A 24946-nucleotide genomic window follows, 5' to 3' on the forward strand; every position below is an offset into this window, starting at 1 on the left:
AAACACAATATACCAAAACTTATGGAATACAGCGAAAGCAACTCTTTAAGATAGATGTTTATGGCTGTAAATGCTAACATTAAAAAAAAAAAAACTCAAGTCAAAAACTTAACTTTACCCCTCAAAATTATAAAAATAGGAGCACCTGGGTGGCTCAGTCAGTTGGGCATCCAACTCTTACTTTTGGCTCACGTTGTTATCCCACGGGTTGTAAGATCAAGCCCCACGCTAGGCTCCATTCTCAGCAGGGAGTCTGCTTGAAGATTCTCTCCCTCTGCTGCTTCCCCCACTCACACACACTCAGGCACTCTCTCTCCCAAATAAATAAATCTTACAAAAAAAAAAAGTACAAACTAAACCCATTTCCTAAAAAAAAAAAAAGGAAATCATGAAGATTAGAGCAGAGATAAACAAAACTGAGAAAGCAGAAAAATTAAACTAAGAGTTGGCATTAAAAAAAAAAATCAACAAAACCAACACTTAGCTGGGTTAAGTAAGAAAAAGAGATGCCTCAAAATCAAAAATGAAAGAAGGAATGACAACTAATGCCACAGAAATAGAGAAGATTACAACAGAATACCATGAACAAACAAGTGCTTGCCAACAAGTTGGATAACCTAAAAGAAACTGATAACTTTCTACAAACACACAGCCTACCAAGTTTGAATGATAAAGGAAGAGAAAATCTGAACAGACCATAACTAGTTAACAAGATTGGATCAGTAATCAAAACTTCCTAATAACAAAAAAGCCCAAGACCAGATGTTTCACTGGTGAATTCTAACAAACATTTAAAAAATTAGCACCAACATTTCTCAAACTCTTTCAAAATATTAGAGAGAAGGAAACACTCCCGAACTCCTTCCGTGAGTTGAGCATTACACTAGTACCAAAGCCATGCAGTGATACTACCAAAAGACAAAAACTAAAACTAAAACAAAAAACCAGAACAGTTTCCCTGATGAAATTTGACGTAAAAATCCTCAACAAAATACTAGCAAACCAAATTCAACAGTATATTGAAAGGATCATGTACCATGACCAAATGTGATTTATAATATACCTACATTAATGGAATCAAAGACAAAAACCATATAACCATGTCAATTCATGCATAAAAGGCATTTGACAAAATTCCAACATCCTTTAATGATAAAAAGCATTCAGCAAACAAGGAATAAAAAAAAAATTACCTTGACATAAAAAACACCATATATAAAAAGCCTATAACTAGGGGTGCCTGGATGGCTCAGTGGGTTAAAGCCTCTGCCTTCGGCTTGGGTCATGATCCCAGGGTCCTGGGATCGAGCCCTGCATTGGGCTCTCTGCTCAGTGAGGAGCCTGTTTCCCCCTCTCTGTCTGCCCCTCTGCCTACTTGTAATCTTGTCTGTCAAATAAATAAATAAAATCTTAAAAAAAAAAAGTGCTATTTACAATAGTATTGAAAAGAATAAAATACACAGGAATAAATCTATTTACAATACTTTTTACAATACTATTTTTTACAATTTTTACAATACTCTATTTATAATATGTTTTACAATACAATACTATAATACTTTTTTGATACTATTTACAATAGTATACTATTTACAACAGTATCAAAAAGAATCAAATACAGAGGAATAAATCTAACCAAGAAAGAGAAAGTCTTGTATATTAGAAACTACAAAACATTGCTGGAAAAAATTATAAATGACACCCTGTCTTCATTGACTAGAAGATTTAATACTGTAAAGATGTGAACAGCACCCAAAGCGATCTGTACAGATGAATCCCATCCCTACCAAAATCTCAATGGCATTGTTTTGCAGAAATAGAAAAATCTATTCTGAAATTCATATGTAATCTGCAGGGACCCTGAATAGTCAAAACAATTTTGGAAAAGAAAAATAAAACTGGAGCTTTCATACTTCCTGATTTCAAATCTACAGTAATCAAAACAATATGTTTGGCATAACGACAGACACAGAGACCAACAGAATGGAATAGACAGCCCAGAAACACACCCTTGCATATATGGACAAATGATCTTCAACAAGGATGCCAACACCACTGGATGGCAAAAAGACAGTCTCTTCAGAAAATGTGAAAACTAGGTATCCACAGGCAAAGAATGCAGCTGGACCCTTACATTATACAATGTACACAAATTAGTTCAAAATGCATTAAAGAGCTAAATATAAGACCCCAAATTATATAACTTGTAGAAGAAAAAACAGGAGAAACGATTCATGACACTGGATTAGGCAATGATTTCTTTAAATGACACCAAAAACACAAGACAACAGAACAAAAAAATAGACAAATGAGACCACATCAAATCTATAACTTCTATGCTCAAAGGAAACATCAACAGAGTGGACAGAATATCTTTGGGATGGGAGAAAACTTCTGTAAATCATATATCTGGTAAAGGGTTAATATCCAACATATATAAAGAATTCCTACAACTCAACAACAAATGATAGACAAATGGCTAATAAGTATATGAAAAGACACTCAAAAACCACTAGAGATAATAGCAAATTAAAACCACAATATCACCTCACACTCATTAAGATGGTTATTATCTTAAAAAAAAACAAACAGAAATAACAAGTGTTGCTGAAGATGTAGAGAAACTGGAATGCTTGCACATTGTTGGTAGGAATGTAAAATGGTACAACCACTATGGACAACAGAATGGCAACTCCACAAAAAATTAAAAATAGAAATATCATATGATCCAGCAACCCCAGTGTTGGGTATATATACAAAAAAAATTGAAAGCAGGATCTCAAACAGATACCTACACATTCATATTTATAGCAGAATTGCTCACAATAGCCAAGAGGGAGAAGAAATCCAATTGTCCATTGACAGATGAATGGATAAACAAAACACAGTATATACACAGAATGGACTATGGCTCAGCCTTAAAAGAAATTTTGTCAAATGCTACAACATGGGCCAACCTTGAAGACATTATGGTGATTGAACTAAGCCAGTCACAAGAAGAAACATATTATATATTCTACTTATGTGAGGTAGATAAAGCAGTCAAATTCATAGAAAGGGTAAGTAGACCAGTGGTTACCAGCACCTAGAGGTGGGAGAAATGGGGAGTGCTACTACATAATGAGTACTGAGTTTTAGTTTTGCAAGATGAAAAAGTTCTGGAGACTGGTTGTACAACATTGTGAATATACATAAAGCTACTGATGTGTAAACTTAAAAATGGGGAAAACAATAGATTTTATGTGCTTTTATCTATAATTTAAACTGTTTTTAAAAAAAGAAATGACAAATTGTGAAATAAAATAAATTTTAGAATCAAAAACATGGTCAAAGTTCTATAACTTTACTCACAAAAACCAAAATATGAAAAAGTTCTAATTTAATATATATAAACATACCCTCCACACACCAAAAACTCATTTGAAGCACGTCTGCCAGCAGTTCCCATCGGCATATCATCTAAAGGAGAAAGAGAAAAATACCATCAGTTCTGCTCTGCCACCTGCTTAAAAAAATGTAAACCATTCCAACATGATTATTCGGAAAAAACTGAGCACCACACAAATTTATCACTTGATTATGATGCACTTTCCTCCACGAGTAAAAGCAGGTAAAAACCATGAGTAAAAACACTGAACACTGCACCCAGCTGAATTCATAGGTGGAACCCTTCAGTGCCCACTTCTATAAACAAACATCAGGGCTTTTCAAGGTAAAGTGTCATATTTACTTCAGTCTGATATCTTTCTTCACCATTTAACATGCATAGTAAAAACTGTGCTAACATTTTTATGATGTTCCTTTTAATATGTCACGCACCAACGTTTTTGAGTGTTATGTCCTCAATTCCAATTTGCCCATGAACTCTGTGGTTTTTACTAACAATTTTTTCAGAGAGTGCTAAGTTTTAGGAACACACATGTGACATTCTAGCACAACTGACTGTAAACAAAGTCTAGTTCACCCCAATGTTGGAGCACCCCCATCCCGCATAACACTTCCTGCCTTGCATGGGTTGTTGAACAAGACGTTGTGGAAGCTGGGGCCTCTTAGACACAGTAGCACCCGCCACAGGCCAGATCACCTACTCCGGTATCATCTATACATGGGAACAGAGCTGAGCTCAGAATGCAGGCTCCCCTCATTCTTGTCACTAGGATGTCCATTATATCACACTGCCTGGGTGATTTTAAATGGCTGCAAAGGCATAATCAATGTGTTGATATGAAATAGCAGTGCTGACCAAATAAGTTTTTAAAAAGTATAGGTTACACTGCTAGCCCATACTCAAAAAGGGAAAAAAAGGAAACAAACACAAATATCCTTCTGAAGGGCCCTAAATAAGAATGGAGAAATGCATTTATTTTGGCACATCTTAAGTCCCTGCTCCCATGAAGCTTCTATTCTAGTAAGGAAAGAAGGTAATAGTGTCAGACATGATAAAAAAAATATAAAGGAAAACGGGGCGCCTGGGTGGCTCAGTTTAAGCATCAGACTCTTGATTTCAGCTCAGGCCATGATCTTAGGGTCATGGGATCGAGCCCTGCATCCGGCTCCACACATACACTCTCTCTCAAAATAAATAAATAATATAAATATTTTAAAATGTATATAAAGGAAAATAAATCAGGGTAAGAGAATAAAGAGAAGTGAGGGAGGAAGGGACCTATTTTATAGAGAATAGCTCCTGATATGGTAATGGAGGGAACAAGGTAGATGGGGCAAGGGTAGGAGCTATATTTCACTAAGTGTACTTCATTTTCTAGCTTTGAGTTGGGGGCCATACATAATTATGAAACAAAATAAAATCAAAAGGAAAAAAAGATCCCTAGAAATCAAAAGTGAAAATGGAGCAAAACATTTATCCTCTTCCGTCATACATAACCATGTAACAATTTGTTAGTGTTATCACTAGAAGGGAATTTTTTTCAAGTGACTTTAAGTTTAGTAATTTGATTGGACATTCCTAACAGGATTACCCTAAGGACAAAAAGACCCACAAAAAGACCTTTTTGTTTTTTTAAGTGGGTTCCACACCCAACGTGGGGTTTGAACTCTTGACCATGAGATTAAGACTAACATGCTCTACCAATTGAGTAAGCCAGGAGCCCCCATAAAATGATTTTAAATGGTTTTAGTTAATTATATTGTTATTTTTATATGATACCGTATTATAGAAGGAGAGAAAAGAGAACCTAAGTTCACAAGGGCAAAAAGAATAGAAAAGTCAATAGCCACAAAAATTTAGAAGTTACAAAGTTGATTGAAGCATTATTTGACCTAGGAGACCCAAGAGCCAATAGAAATTTCCCCCACGTGGTATGAGGGAGTCTTCTCCAGGAGACTTCCTCCGAAAAGGAAGCAGAATACATAATACATCATCAGCATAAACTCATTGTCCTTAAGACCCACCACATACGAAGCTTTCAAACAACATTCTAATTTTCCATTCTTAATTATGAGTATATGACAATTACCAAACATCTAAGGAAGGAATCTAATCTGAAACCCAGACTCTAAAACAACCTGGGAGAGATAAAAAAGAAGTATTTTTCTTAAAATACTTAAAAAAAATTGTAATTAATGTCCTCAGAGATAAAATACTACACACTGAAATCAGAACAACACTCAAAGGAAGGGGAAGCTTCTAAAACTTAAAAATATGAGAACATAAATGAAAAACTCAAGAAAAGAAAACATCAAGGAAATTTCCCTAAAATTAGAGCAATAAGACAAAACAAAAATAAAATTAGACAAAAGAAGAAAATCAGAGTGCACTCTGGTACTTGTCTTATTATTACTTTTAAATTGTACAGATGTTTTTAAGATCTTACATGGGGACTTCTGGGTCCCAGTATCACATGTAAGAAGCTGAACAGACTGAAAAATCAACAGTTCTTGGATCCAAAAGAGAGAGAAGGACCGAGGCAAACTGATGCTGCAGGATTAGAGAGGCAGAAAGGCAAACACCCGGAGTTGTGGTTTATCTGAGAAGAGACTCACCCGCAAAAGGCTTGAGGAAAGCACAGCCAGGACAGAAAAACATGAACTGAGATTGACAACTGCAAGAGGATCACTGTGGACAATTCTCAGAGTTAAAAATTCCAGAAGGATCTAGTCACAGGGAGGCCCATAATATTGTCAGATTTATCCCAGGGAACTCCTATGCTCACTTAGTAAACAGAAAAAATCCACTCCTACCTCTTGGAGGGGGAGGAGAAAAGGGACCAGGTTTAAATAGGTGTGAGCATTCTGTTCTTCGCAGGTCCTGCCTTCAGGGGAAACAATCAGAGCTTTACCAGCTCGAGTTAAGCCCCAGACTGAGCTGGGGGCAGGTAAATACCCAACGCTAATGCCCTAGAGCCATCCTGTCCCATCTTCAGGCAGGAGAAAGAAACTGGGAAACATGTGTAAAGCCCACAGACCAGAAACCTAGGCTCACTAAAGTACTGAAACCCAATCACAGAACACTTCCCCCTCCCCCCCACAGCTCCCCATCACACTTCTATAAAACCTACTTACAGTAGTTCTTTTTACCCAGGACATCATGTATGACTATCAAGAAAAAGTAATAAAGCATACCAAAAAGCAAAAAACACAGACTGAAGAGACAGTGAGCCTCAGAACCAGATATGGAAGTCATGTTAGAATTATCAGACTGGAAATTTAAAACAACTATGATTAATACGCTAAGAGCCCTAATGGATGAGGTAGATCACAAGCAAGAACAGACAAGTAATATAAAGAGAGAGATGGAAATCCTAACATAGAACCAAAAAGAAATGCTAGAGATTAAAAAACACTGTAAAGGAAATGAAAAATGCCTTTGGTAGCCTTATTAGTAGACCAGACACAGCTAAGGAAATATGCTCTGAACTAGAGAACATTATTGCCAAAATCTTCAAAGACTGGAAAACAAAGCTTTTTTTTTTTTTTTTTTTGGTAAGATTTTATCCATTTATTTGACAGAGAGAGCACAAACAGGGGGCATGGAAAGGAGTGGGAGAAGCAGGCTTCCCAATGAGCAGGCAGTCTGACTAGGGGCTCCGTCCCAGGTCCTTGGGATCAGGACCTGAGCCGGATGCTTAATCAACTGAGCCACCCCGGTGCCCCAACAAAGATTTCCTTTAAAAAACAACAGAATATCCAAGGTCCGTGGGACAACTACAAAAGGTGTAACATGTGTAATGGGATTACTAGAAAGAGAAGAAAGGACAAAAGGAACAGAGGGAAATACTGGAAACAATGACTGAGAATTTCCCCCAAAAGAAAGGGCAGGCACCAAACCACAGATTCACAAAGCTCAGAGAACTCCAGGCAGGATAAATGCCCAGAACAACTACAGGTAGGCAGATCATTTTCAAATTAACAGGAAAACTAAAAATAAAGAAAATTCTGAAAGAAGTAAAAAAAAAGAACACTATACTTTGAGAGAAACAAAGAATTGCATTAACTTCTCAGTAATCGCACAAGCAAGAATGAAACGACGTATTTAAAGTGTTAAGAGAGGGGCGCCTGGGTGGCTCAGTGGGTTAAGCCGCTGCCTTCGGCTCAGGTCATGATCTCAGGGTCCTGGGATCGAGTCCCACATCGGGCTCTCTGCTCGGCAGGGAGCCTGCTTCCTTCTCTCTCTCTCTGCCTGCCTCTCAGTGTACTTGTAATTTCTCTCTGTCAAATAAATGGATAAAATCTTTAAAAAATAAATAAATAAATAAATAAAGTGTTAAGAGAAGTAAACCACCAACTTAGAATTCTGAACCCTGCAAAATTATCTGTCAAAAGTGAAGGAAAAGTAGACTTTCTCAGACAATAAAAATTGAGGGGATTTGTTGCCAAAATAATAGCAAGAGTATATTCCGTTATGTATGCTTAATGTGTGTGTCTTAGGTATACAGGGATGGGCTTATGGATTCTTATATTCAACTAGAATGGATGGCAGCAATGATACAAGGGATGGCAGGAAGGAATTAGGATTTTGTTACTATAAGGTACTTGACACTACCATGAAGTAGTACAGTTTTATTTAAAAGTGGACCTGGAGGGCATATGGGTGGCTCAGTCAGTTAAGCATCTGCCTTGGGCTCAGGTCATGAACCCAGGGTCCTGGGATCGAGCCCTGCATTGGACTCCGTGCTCAGCAGAAAGCCTGCTTCTCCTTCTCCCTCTGCCTGCCATTCCCTTTAAAGATTTTAAATAAATCTTAAATAAATTTAAATTTAAATAAATTTAAATTTAAATAAATTTAAATTTAAATAAATTTAAATAAATAAATAACAATCTTTAAAGATTTTATTTATTTATTTATTTGACAGCAAGAGAGAGATATATCACAAGCAGGCAGAGAGGCAGGTGGGGTGGGGGTGGGGGGCAGGTTTCCTGCTGAGCAGAGAGCCCGATGCGGGGCTCGATCCCAGGACCCTGAGAACAAGACCTAAGCAGAAGCCAGAGGCTTAACCGCTGAGCAACCCAGGCGCCCCAATAAGTAAAATCTTTAAAAAAAAAAATTGGGGAGGGTATGTGCTTTGGTGAGTGCTGTGAAGTGTGTAAACCTGGTGATTCACAGACCTGTACCCCTGGGGATAAAAATATATGTTTATAAAAAATAAAAAATTAAAAAAAAAAAATTGAAAGTGGACCTGGACTGGGGCACCTGGCTGGGTTAGTTGGTTAAGTGTCCAACTGCTGATTTTGGCTGATTTTTGCTGATCAGGTCATGATCTCAGGTCGTGAGACTGAGTCCCTTGTTGCACTCCACACTTGGCCGGGAGTCTGCTTGAGATTCTCTCACTCCCCCCTGCCCCTCCCCACTGCCTACACATGTCCCCTCTCTAAAATAAATAAATAAAGCTTTTTAAAAATAATAAAGTGGATTTGGAATAGTTATAAATATATATTGCAAACTCTAGGGCAACCAATAAAGAAAGAAAAAAAAAAGTACAACTGATATGCTAAGAAAGAAAGAAAATTAAATCATAATAAATTGTCAGTTAAAACCACAAAAGGCAGAAAAAGAGTGGAAGACAAAAACAGGAACAAAGAACAAGGACAATGAAGAGAAAATAGTAACAAATGTTAGATATTAATCTAGGTTTATCAATAACACTTCTAACGTCACCGGCCTAAATGCACCAATTAAAAGGCAGATTTCAGAGCAGATTAAAACACACAACCCAAATACATGTTGTGTATTAGAAAATTACTTTGAATATAAAGACACACAGATTAAAAGTAAACAGATGGAGAAAAACAGACCATGCTAACACTAACATGCTTACATTAATCAAAAGAAGGCTGGAATAGCTATATTAATTTCAGACACAGCAGACATCAGTTTAAGAAAAGTTAGGGATAGGGATGCCTGGGTGGCTCAGTTGGTTAAGCGGCTGCCTTCAGCTCAGGTCATGATCCCAGCGTCCTGGGATCAAGTCCCACATCGGGCTCCTTGCTCCGCAGGGAGCCTGCTTCTCCCTCTGACTCTGCCTGCCACTCTGTCTGCCTGTCCTTGCTCTCTCTCTGACAAATAAATAAATAAATAAAAATCTTTAAAAAAAAAAAAAGAAAGAAAAGTTAGGGATAAAGAAGGGCCTTATGTAATGATATATTTATATTTACATAAATATAAATTCTCCAAGAAGACAAAGCAATTCTTCCTTAACATTATGCATGCCCCTAACAACGCGTCAAACTATACAAGGTGTCAAACTATACAAGGTAAAACTTACAAGTAGAAACAGGTGAAACCACTAATGTGGCTGGAGACTTCAACACCTATCCCTCAAAAATGGACAGATCCAGCAGGCAGAAAACCAGTAAGGACACAGTTGAACTCAATAACACCATTAATCACCAAGATATAATCGACATCTACAGACAGCTTCATCCAACAACAGCAGGATACACATTTTTCTCAAACTCACATGGAACATTTGCCAAGATAGACTACATTCTGGGCCATAAAACACATCCTAACAAAATTAAAAGAGGTGTGCCTGGGTGGCTCGGTCAGTTAAACGTCTGCCTTCAACTCAGAGCCGTGCATCAGGCTCACTGCTCAGAAGGAGTCTGCTTCTCCCTCTGCTCCTTTCCCTGCTTGTGCTCCTTCTCAAATAAATAAATAAGATCTTTTTTAAAACAAACAAAACAAAACAACCAAAAAATTTTTTTAAAAGAATAGAAATCAGTTTTTGTTTGTAGACTATACGAAATTAAACCAGAAATCAGTAACAGAAAAGTAACTGAAAAATCCCCAAATACAGGGAGACTGAAAACATACTTCTGAATAACAAATTGGCAGAAGAAGAAATCTCAAGAGAAATTTTTAAAGATTTTGAACTAAATGAATTTGAAAACACAACAATCAATAAGCTTCTAGCCAGGTTAACAAAAGATGGGGAAAAAAAAAAAAACCAAACCAGAAAGGGGGATACAAATTACTAATACTACAAATGAAACAAGAGACACCAGTAGGGATCTCATTGAAAAGGATAATAAAGGAATACTATGAACAACTCTATGCCTACAAATTTGACACCATAGATGAAGTAGACCAATTCTGTGAAAAACACATCTGCCAAAATTTACTCAGGAAGAAATAGGCAATTTGAATATAGGTCTTTATATATTAAAGACATTGAATCAGTAATTAATAGCCTTCTAAAACAGAAAGCATGAGGCCCAGATGAGTTCTCTGGTGAATTCTATCAAACATTAAAGGAAGAAACTATACCAAGTATCTATTTTCAATCTCTTTCTAAGGATAGAAGCAGAGAGAATATTTCCTAATTCATTCTATGAGGCCATAATTACCCTTATGCCAACACCAGAAAAAGACATTACAAGAAGACTACAGACCAGTATTTCTCATGAACACAGATGCAAAAATCTCCAACAAAATATTAGCAAACTGAATTCAGCAATGTATAAAAAGAATTATATGCCATGACCAAATGGGATTTATCCCAGGTATGCAAGGCTGGTTCGACATTCTAAAATTAATGCGATCTATCCCATTAATAGACAGAACATCACAGAAAAAGAATTTGACAAATCCAACCACCATTCATGATAAAATCTCACAGTTAACTAGGAATGGAGGGGAACTGTCTCAACTTGATAAAAAATATCTACAAAAAGCTACCGCTAACACCATACTAAAGGGTGAGAAACTCCAAGCTTTTCCATCAAGATTGGGTAAAAATATAAGGATGTCTTCTCTCTTTCTTTTTCTTCCATTGATTTTTCTATTGGCTGTGGTTATTACAGTTTCATAATCTGAAGGAAGTCCTATTTCACTCGCCACTTCTTTTCAACACAGCTCTTGAAGTCCTTGCTAATACAGTAAGTTAAAAGGAAATGAAAGGTATGCAGCTTGGAAAGGTAAACATGAAACTATTGTTCGAAGATAACATGATTACCTATGTAAAAAAAATCCAAAAGAATTGATCAAAAAACCTCCTGGAACTAATAAGTGACTAAAGCAAGGTTGCAGAATACAAGGTTAATATTTAAAAATTAAATTGTTCTCCTATATCTCAATAATAAACAACTAAAATTTGAAATTAAAAAACAACACCATTTATATCAGGACCCGCCAAAATGAAATATTTAGGTATAAGTCTAACAAAAGTCATATAAGACCTGTATGAGGAAAACTACAAAACTCTGATGAATGAAATCAAAGAACACATAAATGGAAAGATACTCTATGTTTTTGGATAGGAAGACTAAATATTGTCAACATGCCAGTTCTTCCCAACTTGATCTATAGATTCACTACAATCCCAATGACAATCCCAGCAAGTCATTTTATGGATATCAACAAACTAATCTAAAGGTTAAATGGAAAGGCAAAGGACCCACAACAGCCAACAGAACATTGAAGGAGAAGGACAAGGGACTGACACTACCCAACTTCAAGACTCACTATAAAACTACAGTAATCAATGGGGCGCCTGGGTGGCTCAGTGGTTTGGGCTGCTGCCTTCGGCTCGGGTCATGATCTCAGGGTCCTGGGATCGAGCCCCGCATCAGGCTCCCTGCTCCGCAGGAAGCCTGCTTCCCTCTCTCTCTCTCTCTCTCTGTCTCTCTGCCTGCCTCTCTGCCTACTTGTGATCTCTGTCTGTCAAATAAATAAATAAAATCTTTAAAAAAAAAAAACTACAGTAATCAAGACAGTGTTATACTGGCAAAAGAACAAACAAATAGATCAATGGGACAGAATAGGGAGACCAGAAAGAGACCTTCAAAAATTTAGTCAACTGATCTATGACAGAGGAGCAAAGACAATACAATGGAGCAAAGACAGTCTTTAAAAAATAATGCTATAATAAGTAGACATCCACAGAACAACAACAATAACAAAATGCATCTAGATACAGACCTTTCAAAAAAATTAACTCAAGGGGTACCTGGGTGGCTTAGTTGTTAAGCGTCTGCCTTTGGCTCAGGTCATGATCCCAAGGTCCTGGGACTAAGCCCTGCATTGGGTTCCTGCTCCACAGGAAGCCTGCTTCTCCCTCTCCTACTCCCCCTACTTGTGTTCCCTCTCTCACTGTGTCTCTGTCAAATAAATAAATAATATCTTAAAAAAAAAAAAGTTAACTCAAAATGGGCCACAGACCTAAATATAAAAGAAAAAAATAGCAAATATTGTAGAAGACAACATAACCTAGAGGACCCTGGGTATTGTGATACCAACACCAAACATGCAATCCGTGAAAGAAATTTATTTAATGTTTGAATTAATCATTAGTGATGAACTTATTGAAATTAAAAACAACTGCTCTGTGAAAGACCATATCAAGAAAATGGAATATAAGCTACAGACTGAACAAAGATATTTGCAAAAGACACATCTGATAAAGGACTGTTATCCCAAATATACAGAGAACTCTTAAAGCTCAACAAGATAACAAACAACCCAATTGAAAAATGGGCCAAAGATCTTAACAGACTCCTCATCAAAGAAGTTATACAATGGTGAATAAGCACATGAAAAATGCTGAACATCAGATGTCATCAGAGAAATGCAAATAAAAACGAGACTCAACTGCACATCTACCAGAACAGCTCATCGCAGAGCACTGACATCACCAAATGCTGGTGAGGATGTGGAGCAACAGGAACTCCACTCATTGTTGGTGGGGATGCAAAATGGTACAACCACTTGGAAGAGTTTGGTGTTTTCTTACAAAACTAAACATTCTCTTACCATACCAGCCAGCAGTCATGCTCCTTGGTATTTATCCAAAGGAGCTGCAAACTATGTCCACACAAAAACCTGCACACAGATGTTTATAGTAGCTTTATTCTTAATTGTTAAAACTTGGAAGCAAAGTGTCCTTCAATAGGTAAATGGACAAACTGTGGTACAGAAATGTAGAGACAATAAAAAATACCGGTAGTTTCCGAGGGACAGGTGGGGAGCACAGAGGATTTTTAGGGCAGTAAAAATGCTTTGTATATTGGGGTGCCTGGGTGGTTTAGTGGGTTAAAGCCTCTGTCTTCAGCTCAGGTCATGATCCCAGGGTCCTGGGATCGAGCTCCACATCAGGCTCCCTGCTCAGCAGGGAGCCTGCTTCCTCCTCTCTCTGACTGCCTCTCTGCCTACTTGTAATCTCTGTCTGTCAAATAAATAAATAAAATCTTTTTAAAAAATGCCTTGTATATTATAATAATGGATAAATGTCATTATACCTTCCCCCCAACCCACAGAATGTTCAACATCAGGAATGAATTCTAAGTAGACTATGGACTTTGGGTGACTGTGATGTGTCAATGTAGGTTTATCCTCAGCAACACATGTACTGTTCTGGTGAGTGATGCTGAGAACGGGGAGGCAAGGGATATGTGGAAACTTGTACCTTCCTCTCAGTTTGGTTATAAACCTAAAACTGCTCTAAAAAAAAAAAAAATCTTTGGGGCACCTGGGTGGCTTGATCGGTTGAGTGTCCAACTCTTGATTTCAGCTTGGATCATGATGTCGGTCATGAAATCGAGCCCCATGTTGGGCTCAGTGCAAAGTGTCCTTGGGATTCCCTCTCTCTCCCTCCACTTGCTCTTACTCTCTCTAAATAAATAAAATGTTTTTAAAATATAAGCATGATGTATTTTACAATAACAAATTTTTAATAAAGAGAAGGGTGTGTGGACACCTGCCTTTGGCTCAGGTTGTGATCCCAGGGTCCCGGAATCCAGTTCTGCACTGGGCTCTTTGCTTGGCAAGGAGCCACTTCTCCCTCTGCCTGCCTCTCCCCCACTGCTTATGCTCTCACTCTCTTTTTCTCTTACAAATAAACAAAAAAATATTTTTTTAAAAAATTAAAAATATAAAATTTTAAAAAGGGTTTGGCCAACTATAACAAATGCTGTAAATATATCAAAAAGCTGAAGACTGAGAAATAACCTGAGATTTGGAAGCACAGAGACCTTGACAGGAGTGGTTTTGGAAAAAAAAAAAATCACCAAATACAGTATTTACACAAGGGAAAAAAAAACAAAGGTAACTAGAATAAGACAAAAGATGTGAGTGTCCTTTATGTAGGAAAATAGAAATATCTATCAAAACACATTAAGGAAACCTAGATAAGTAGAGAAACGCATACTCTTTTTTTTATTATTTAAATTTGAGTTAGTTCATGTATAGTGTATTACTAGTTTCAGGGGGAAAATTTAGTGGTTTATCAGATGGCTAAAAGACCTAGTGCTCATTCTATCAAGTCCCTTCTTTAATGCCCGTCACCCAATTACCCCACCCACCCACCCATCTCCCCTCCAGGAGCCCTCAGTTTGTTGCCTAGAGTTAAGAGTCTCTTATGGTTTGCCTCCCTCTCTGTTTTTATTTCGTTTTTCCTTCTCTTCCCCTATGATTACCTATGATTTTGTGAGAAACACATTTTCTTGATTTGGCAATTTAATATTGTAAAGATCATTAACTGTTCCTGTATAGGTCTTACAAAATCAACCAATCAAATTCACATCAAAATCGCCAAATGTTTTTTTGTAGGATTTGTCAAGCTGAAATTAGACTACATGGGGATAAAAGCGGTCAGGAGTAACCAGGGTGATTCCAAAGAATACTAAAATGCTCTCTACCATCACCCCACACCGCCACACACACACACATACACACACACACACACACACAAATTTAAAAATGATTATAATATAGACAAATAGACCAACAGAATAGAACACCTTAAAACAAACCCAATTCTTTATAAAAACCTAACAGGACAAATCCAGTCTATCAACAGAGAAAGGACAGAATGTTCAATACTAAGATCCCTACCTTATTCCATCTACAAAAGTGAATTCCAGGTAAAGTTAAAGATTTAAAGATGAAAAAAAATTCTTTAGAATTTTTTTGGGGCAGCATGGCACAAACTACTGATTGCCTACAACTTGTCTGTACTAATATTTTATAGATCTGAAGTTGAAAATTTCTAGAGCATCCATGTAGAAGAAACTCTGATACAAGGACATCTGTTACAATATACTTTGAACAGTGAAAAGATAGAAATTACCCAGGTCAACCTCAGCAAAAAAAAAACATGTGGTTGAGTTGTATTATAAAATATAGTTATACTGTAAATTTCAGATATTAAAATGAACTGCATACGTATCTAGATATGTATCTAGGTATGTAACAAAAACATGAATAAAAAACCAAGCTATAGAAACGTTCCTTATACCATTTACTTAAAACTGTAAAAACACAAGAACATCGTACGTTATGTATAGATATAGGATATGTGGAAGTATAAAAAAAAACTACAGTAAGAATTAACCTCTAGCAAGAGTGGAACAAGGAAAAGGACTTTGGCTGTACCTATACAGCATTTTTTATCCTTAAGAAAAGACATCTAAAACAACATGGCTAAACACTGACATAAATAAAATTAGAATGGGGGTGGATTTGCGTATCTGCTGTATTATTTCCTGCTTGAAATACTGCATAATTTTTAAAGTCTTAATTCCTTTTTTAAAATAGAAGAAAACCACCGTATGTTGGATTTTTACAGAGAACTCCCAGCTGTCGGAGCACCGATGGTGAACCGCCCCACCTTCTCCTGCAGCCTTGTCCCTGCTCCCCCTTCCCCAGTGGATACATCCCCAAAGCGCATGCTCTGGGGATGACGGCCTTCACACCTGGCATGATGCCTAACAGTAGCAGCTGTGCCATTGGTATCTGACAAACTACTACACAGACCTCTGGACATGAATTTCTCCAACCTGCACATGGTCAACTTGATACTATTCAATCATCGAAGGAAGCCAATTTTGTAGGTTTTCTGGTGCCCTTTACTGCTCCTCAGAGCCCTGACCGTATTTAGTCAACTTGGATTTTGCTTCCTTTATAAAAATTCTCCCCATATATTTGTGAAACTCATTCCTGACCTCATGCCAGTCTCTTCTGAAGGGCATCCAGCCTGGTTTTAAATTCCCTTGACTCTTAAGGTGGTTTTTGCAACAGAGGTCTTCCTTTAATTCTGCTGACTTTCCTATTTCTTTCTGTGTGGATACAAACAGAATTTGAGATCATTTCCTGCAATCTTCTCATCTGCCTTCAGAATCCAAAGTTACTGCTTCATGGAAGATGACTGAGCCGATTTTAGAATGGTAGGTATATAGTTCTGGGAATTCACACAACTAAATAAAGTGCCCCTTTGAAAAGGTGCCCTGCACGAGAGAGCATGATGTAAAGGTTAAAAATAAATGCTAGTCTAGTAAATTAAGAAATATAATGTGTACAAGTAGAAAAGATTCTCACATGAGTGGTCTGACGAGATGTTGTGTGGAACCAAAACAAAGTCATCCGTGTCACAAGAAGAGTTCTTGCTACTAGTACTGGCAGAATCTTTGGACACTTGTAGATAGTTGGGAGGACCCAATGGTGGGGAGGATAAGTTTTCTTCCTGAATATGCTGCATATCTGGAAGGGACTAAAATTAACAACATAAAATTAAAACTGGCCTAGTAATAAAATGCACGTCAGAATAGCCATTAGACTAAGGAATGCTGTCTTCATAAAAGTAGGCATAAAGTTAACTCCATCTTAAAATTTTGGAAAAAAGAAATCTCTTTGGAAAATCTTTCCCTTAGAAAAGCACAGTTTAAAGTGTCTTCATATAAAGACTTCTATCATTTTTTTCCAAAAATGATACTTAAAAATATATCATACCACTTATCACGTACATGTCTCCCTCTCCTGAAATTTCTGAGGTGTGTTTTCATCATCTCAACATGCCCCGTTTTGGCTCTTGGCCTAGCAAAGCAGGTACTCAAAAACTATTCACTCGATGACTGAAACACTATGTCCAGGGACTTTAGACTAACAACATCCTGCACACATTTTAAAAAGTTTTAAACCTCCAGTGAAGAAAACATTATAAACAGGAAAGCAAGAGACCACGTTATGCAAAAAAGTAAATAGATCGATAAGGATAACTACATTCAAGCCTAGAGATTTATGTTTGCTCACAGAAAGCAAGATCTGGAAAACCTTACAGGCTGTGGGTACATTCCTTTTGTTCTTCTTTTGTTAGGGGGAGGAGTGGGTTTGCAGGAGATGGGACAGGAAGGAAAGGAAAGCATATAAAAGGTATATAAGCAAATACACAGATGTAAGCAGTTGTATGTCCTGTGGCATTTGCCTAGTTCAAGGACTCAAGTGACACCTCTAATTAAATGTCTTGGTTACACAATGGTTTTCTGAAACAATGAACTTCCTAATTTATTATGTTAAGTCCTCTATGACCTTGTTTAACCTTCGTTTCTAGTTAAGAAAAGGAAAAATACTACACAATGCCCTTTGATCTTAAACCCATGTCCTAAACACCCAATTCACTGCTAGGGCTCCTTCGAATGTCACTGTGCAATGAAATCTGTATCAGATCTCCTCTCGTGTGTGTGTGTGTGTGTGTGTGTGTGACACACATGACATACAATCCCCTCATCACTTTTTAAAGAGACCTTGTGTGTCTAGGTAATAAAGGGAAGGGACAATGGAAAGACTAACATGACCAACCGTCTACCATGGACTAGACACCGCTGGGTGCTTTCCATGTCTTACCTAACCCCAGTCCTGTTCTGAAACCCATGTCATACATGGATACAGACAGACAGCTCAGAAGTTTAGGAAAATTGCCCAAGATCACACAGCTAAAAAGTGCTCAAGCTGAGATGTGATTCCAAGCATCTAACTCCACAATTTCTTTCCAGTGGTTTAGGCAGGCCCTTTCTCAAGCTCTTCCATGCCTTTGTCAAACCATCTGCAGCCACAGCATCTGAGTGGAAGAGATCTTCTCCCTGCTGGTCTCTCCACCCTGTGCTCTAAGTCCGGTCCCCTACACCTCCTCAGAGACCTGGACTAGCTCCCTCTGCCCCTTACGGTCTCACCCTCTCCCTTTCCTCTGGTTTTCTTCCCCTCTGTGCATAAACACATTCCATTTTCTCACACCTCAAATCCCTGCAGTCCTTTTAATCACCGTCTTCTCTCACTTCTTTACTTTTTAAGGATGTCTCTAGAAATTATCAATCTTCACTGACACAAGTTCCTCACCTCCTACGTATCGCTCAACCCACCATAACCCCCTTTCTGCCTTCTCCTGTGCAGTCACGCGGTCTTCACCAGGCTGGCCAGGCTTCCCCCTGACACTTCGTGTTACCCGTGCTCTGCTTCACCCGTGCTGCAGACCACTCGATGATCAACCCCTTCGTTCAGTGAACCGGCTTCTCCTCCCACTTCTTAGTCTATTCTGTGGGTGCCTGCTTCTCTTCCATCCCTTAAAGGAGAGGGATGGAGTGTGGAGTTCCCCAAGGTGCCACTCTGGACCCTCTACGCCTCACATTTTTTAAAAATTCTGTTCAGTTAGCCACTGCACCGTACGTAATTAGCGTCTGATGCGGTGTGCATCACTGGTTACATGGAACACCCAGTGCTCATCATGGCCCGCACTCCTCACATTTTTATCCGCATCGCAGCGACCACTCTCACCCTCCAAGTACCCCCTCACCTCTGCGGCCTAGATCTCTCCAGTGAGCACTGGACTAACTCACTACCTTCCTGGTCCAAAGCGTTGCTCCCCGCACTCCCTGCTCGAGTGACTTTACCATGATCCATCCATTCGGTCTCCCGTTCAAGCAGCTCCAAGCTTGGTGAACTCTACCTTTCTCTTACCTGGCCCCCACCTTCCCTGCAGCTCAGGCCCTCGTTCTTGGAAAAAGAAAAAACAAAACAAGAAAGGTGCAATAGTCTGTGGGTTCTCCGTGCTCTAACAGAGCGACCACTCTACTCTCTATTGCTCTCTCCACCCTGCGGCGGCTTACAGCACACCTCCACCTAAAAGCACTCTGAAGGCTCCCACAGCCAAATCCCATCAAGAGACAGCAGACCTCTGCCTCTCTAGCTGCACCTGCCCCTCCGCATGCCACCAGTACTCTGTGTCCCCCAGCCTGGACTGCTCCGAGGAGCCTTGTCCACAGAACTTCTAGCAATGATGGAGACGGTCTACATCTGAGCGCACGGTGTGCTGGCGACCCACTAGCCACAGACAGCTATTGAACACTTGAAATGTGGCTAGCCTAAGGAACAAAATGTTAAATTTCACTTAATTTTAACAAATTTAAGTGGGCCGAGAGAGGCTCTAGGGTTCCTTCAGGGCATCATGCTTCCGGAACTTCATGAATAAGAATTCTTCTGCCTATAATACCATTCTTTTACTAATTCACCTTGCTAGGTCTTTCTTCAAAAGTCAGCTCAATGCCCTCCCCTGAGCAGCCTTCCTGAGTTCTTGCTCTGATTTCATGCTCCCCATTCATGTTCCCACAGGCAATAATGAGACACACACATAAGCTTCCAACAGTGGTTGCTTTATCTACCTCGTCCCCACACAACTAAATTCAAAGCTCCTTAATGTAAGGGACCTAGTCGTTTCATTCATTAGTATCAACCAGAACCTTACACAGACTAGGTGTTTAATAAATGTTATGAAACCAAGAAACATGATCTAAACAGCATTTAACCTATAGCCACTATCGTAACTAAAAGACTGACTTGGATTTTTTTTTCCTTTCAAGATTTCTCTGGAATCAAGTAGCAGCTGGGTATTTGTGTGAGAATGTAAAAAGAGAATGCTGTATGTGCATGCCTGTGTGTATCAACCCTCCACATGAGTCTACTCCAGCCATAGGAAGAAAGGGGAAGCGCATGCATAAAACCATCTTATTTTTGGCAGTTTACATTAAAAGCAAGGCCTATTAAACCATCCCATTTCTCACTATCTGGAAATTATACAGAAACATTCTGGATTTCCTTTTACTCCTCAGCTGTCCTTTATCCCTTTTTATTTTCATTTCAAGCTGCCTTTTTTTTTTTTTCTTTTGCCTTTTTTTTTTTTTTTTAAGTCGGCTCCACGCAGTGTGGAGCCCCACATGGATCTTGAACTCACGACCCTGAGACCAAGCCCTGGGTTGAGATCAAGAGTTAGATGCTTTATGGACTGAGCCACCCAGGTGCCCAACCATTAGCTTTTAATAAAAGCCTTCTAAAAATGGTTTTCCCACCAAAGTTTCTAGCATCTAAATATGCTTCCTCTCTCCCCCTGGCATGTCCTCACCTCTCTTAGCACTCCATCTCTTGGCCAGCAGCCTGAGCCGAGCTCCGAGTGCTCTCCCCTTCAATGCTGCCCCACACAACAGAAAACCCCAACTGGCTCTCGCCAGTCAAAGCAATCTCCAATTCAATGAACCTCCTACTGGACCCCCTCTATCTCATTCCTCGGTCATCCTACAAACAGGCTCCTCTCTTCTTGCTCTCTCCCACATCTTCTCATAATTAGATTCTTCCCTGTGGTTCCTTTCTCAAGCATCAACTTCACTTTTCACGTCTCACACTGCATCAAATATAGACTTCATAATAATAACTACAATTTGTCAAGCACGCCCAAGGCTGCTGTTCATGAAGCCTACCTTACAGAGGAGGGGGCCCCGGCTCAGCGCTGGAGCTGAGCTGCTCCAGGTGAAGCATGAGCCAGTGGCCTGGCCAGTGCTGAGGCCAGATGGGCCTGACCCCAGATAAAGCCAACGGTCTCTCCATGCCAGTACACTTCCTCCACATTTCTCCCCAGTCACTCCAAATCCAGTGTTTTCTAATATTCCAGACTGAAGCAGGAAATCCACAACACTTTTTTTCCCCTCTTAGCTTTTTAAAAAAAATTTAGGGGAATATAATATCTTATTATCCCATCTGCTTCTTCTAACTTGGTTTAAGTCTGGAGGGATAGGCAAAAAGGGTTTTTTTTGTCTGTTTGCAATCAGCTTCTTCAGCATCTGCCTTAGCCATGGGCTGTTAGGTTTTCCTTGAAAACAATAGTCTAACAGCAGTTGCCACTTACTGAGTACTGTGTACCAGACATTATAGTAAAATGCTTTTGCTCATTTACACTTAAAAGAACCTATGAAATAGGTCAATTACACTCGCTTTCCCTAGGAGAAACAGGCTCAAAGAGATTAAGTCATTTGACCTGGCTAATGCGGCAAGTATGGGGTGCAGAAGCTCCCGAGTCCCATGTTCTTAAACCTCTAAGAAGAACCCACTAATTACACAATCACTTCCTCTTATGACTGCCCCACCCTCCACCGGCAGAATTCAAGAAATTCACGTCTGCCAGGCTAATCTGGAAAACAGTCACCAGAGCTGACACAAGAGCCCTTGGAACTTCAGCTGATGGGAAAGCCTCAAGGTCACAGCCCAGAGCAAGGAGTGGGGGAAGGGTCGGAAGGCGGCAGAGTGAAACCCTGGGAGCACAGAGCAGAAATTCTCAGGATCTAGAAGAAGCACTTAGGCTGGAGGAAAGAGAACCACAGAGAAAATGGCCAGGGAAGCCCAGAGGAGGGAGGCGGCTGGGGTGGAGCAAGTCCTGAAGGGCTGGGAACCGGCATTCAGGGAACTGAAGTGTGAGGAATGTGGCTCCGAGGTCACTCACCACCAATGAAATTCTACGTACGATAAATACCCAGACGGATGTGATGACAGTTGGAGAAAATGAAGTTACTACCTCCCTGCCTCCGATGGGTACTCTGCAGCTGTCATCCTTTCCAACCAACGGGGCATCAAAAGTTGCGAGTACGATACTCGCTGTTGAGAGGAAAATGGCCCGGGGGGGTGACATTTCTTGCTGAAGCTTACATAGCTACAGAGGGCAGAGTGCAAATCTAGGTCCATCTGACTCAACAATAATGTTCTCTGTCCAAAGCTCAGCAGTAGCATGGAATGGGCACGTCAGAATGTAAGTTCTAGTAAGCACTGCACATCAGAAGGGAATCCACAATGTATCCCAGGCTCCCCTAGGGACAGTGGCAATAGCACTCACTCTGAAATTATAGTTAATAAAACCAAAACTTACTGGTGGAGAGGCAAAGCGACAGGATGGAGAGCTGCCACAGGAGCTCCCAGAGACGGAGCCAGCATACACGGGCACTGGAACTGGGCAGGCTGGGGGGAGAAACACAGGTGAAGAGAGATGTGCGCTGCAGAGACTTACACAGCTCGTCTAAGAGACGACATCGCTGTGCTGACCAGATTCATTTACCTACTTATTACAGCTCCTGTGGGTAAAACTAAACCTGCAGCAATTACTACAAATATTTCAACTAGGACTTGGGAAAAAAAAAAATGACTGGAATTCAATAAATAAAGCTCAATGAAATCTTGAGAAGTACAATCAAAAATTAATTTGTGACACAAAATACTAATTTTTCCTTTAAGTCTGTCTGCCTTCACTCTTCAAGCAAAAATGAAAAAAAAAAAAAGGTACTCACATTTTTTCACTGGAACTTGTTCAAGAAAAGGATGGCTAAAAAATGCTTCTGTAATGAAAAAGGAGAATGCAACCCTTAAGCTCAGGTTGAGTAGCAGATGGGTTAATCTTGTTGATGCATTTAACAGTGTTGAGATCATAAATAATTATTATTAACTTCTTTATGTAGCCTCCATCTCCTTCCACTGTAGAAGCCTATGATTTTTATAAATCATCTATAAAAATTATCAGATTATAAATAAATCTTAAAGCACGAAAAATTTAAAATAATAATTGTGAGTTTTGCAAACACACATTCCCAACGCGGCAGGCTCCACGAAAGCAGGCATGTTCGGGGACCTGCCCTGTCCTCCTGTGGGGGGGAGGGGGCTGTGAGCAGGCCCCCCAAAGTGTATACGGAAGCATGGCTGGGGTTAACTGTCCTAGAGGCAATCCAGGTAGCTGATTTATATAATAAATCCCATCCTTCTATCCCAGAAGATATTCCTGCAGCTGGTTTCACATTTTTTTAAAAATCTGTAAGTCTGATTTAATTTCTTTGGCTGTCTACCAAGGATAAAACCTACATAATAGGGTGCCTGGGTGGCTCAGTGGGTTAAAGCCTCTGCCTTCGGCTCAGGTCATGATCTCAGGGTCCTGGGATCGAGCCCCGCATCGGGCTTTCTGCTCATCAGGGAGCCTGCTTCCTCCTCTCTCTCTGCCTGCCTCTCTGCCTACTTATGATCTCTGTCAAATAAATAAAGTCTTAAAAAAAAAAAAACTACATAATAAGTCTGCTAATTAAAGGTAAATAAGTCAGGAGGACATGGCCGTTCATTATTTTACTTTAGCTTCCTGTGTGTTTAAAATATTTCATTAATTCTTTAAAAACCCATAAAGCTAATCTCCTGTCCCAGACCTGTATGCTAGTAAATCTCACAGAGCAGGCAAGGAGGGCAGCGTGACACCAGCATGGGATTTAAATGAGGAGGTACAAGATCAGGAAAAGCTTAACTCAGGGTCAGGCTAGCGTATCTTCCACTCTGAAGGGCCCTGGGGGTCTTACTGAAATAAATCACCAAAAGCCATTCAGTGTAAATATCAGTTGCAAGACTTGCTAAGGAATAGAAATGTGGAGGGTTTTGAAAAAAAAATATATTTTCTACCAGAGATAATTTTTGGAACAAAAATTACTATACACACACACAAAAAAATTACTATACATATACATAAATTCTGGTTTGACATATAAGATTTTTAATGCTAATTTTTACAATGAACATCATAGGGATGAAACAGAAAAGAACTGAATGTAAATGCTCTGAAACCACATCCCAAATCCATTGCTATGGCAGGGAAAATATACAAATACTTAATATATAATCTAGTATTTTAAAACTATTATTGATGAGTATATTGTTTCAGTATTGACCCCTATTTCTCATGGTTACAGAGCAACTCTCAATTTAATTTCTCCCCCTAAAAGATAAAAATATTTACCAAGTCCATTTGCTGAAATTTAGTTCCAACTTTACAAAACTTTAAGAAAATACATGTTCAGACTATTTCACCTTGTCCCCTATATGGAAACTTCCAGAGTTATTGTCTACTGATGACATTTGCTAGGACAACAAACTGAGTGCTTCACATACCAGTTTATTTAATCCTCACAAACTTAACACACAGGATTATCTTCCTTTTACAGACAAGGATAAAGTGCATAAAGGCCATGTATCTTCTCCAACGTCAAAGCTAGCAAGCTGAGGGATGAGAATTCAAACCCTGGTCTTATCCAGGAACCTATATGGACTTCCATAACACACATGAAGAGACCAAAACTCTGGACTAAGGTTTTGCAAATCTCTATTAATATTACAACTAATTACTACAGGAAAAATCAAACACTTTTTTATTTCTTTCTAAAAATGTCAAGACCAAGGTTAATTTAAAAAGCATTTTCACTGAACATGTCTTATGGCTTTTCTGGTCTGACATTTAAGTCATGCTGTTTTTACATATGACTGCTAAGAGTAAGATCCAAAAGAACAATCTTTTACATGAGATTGATAAAAACAAGTTAAAAAACTGCCCCCAAAGAGGAGCTAAGACCCAGACAATTTCAGGGGAAAATGTTCTTTCAAAGCCTT

The 24946-nt window shown here is 39.1% G+C and overlaps 1 protein-coding gene across 3 annotated transcripts in view; it reads right to left on the reverse strand.

Annotated features, from left to right (window-relative positions):
* ULK2 (unc-51 like autophagy activating kinase 2) overlaps nucleotides 1-24946 on the reverse strand; it is an 84189-nt gene that overhangs the window by 32731 nt on the left and 26512 nt on the right. For all 3 annotated transcript variants that reach the window (XM_059380661.1, XM_059380662.1, XM_059380660.1), the window contains 4 exons: nucleotides 22822-22869; nucleotides 22407-22495; nucleotides 16772-16943; nucleotides 3399-3459 (listed from right to left, as the gene is read on the reverse strand). In XM_059380661.1, coding sequence (XP_059236644.1) covers nucleotides 3399-3459; nucleotides 16772-16943; nucleotides 22407-22495; nucleotides 22822-22869 — 370 coding nt within the window. The remainder of the gene's footprint in view (nucleotides 1-3398; nucleotides 3460-16771; nucleotides 16944-22406; nucleotides 22496-22821; nucleotides 22870-24946) is intronic.

Source organism: Mustela nigripes, chromosome 16 (assembly GCF_022355385.1).
Source record: "Mustela nigripes isolate SB6536 chromosome 16, MUSNIG.SB6536, whole genome shotgun sequence".
In the NCBI taxonomy this organism is placed as follows: Eukaryota; Metazoa; Chordata; class Mammalia; order Carnivora; family Mustelidae; genus Mustela; species Mustela nigripes.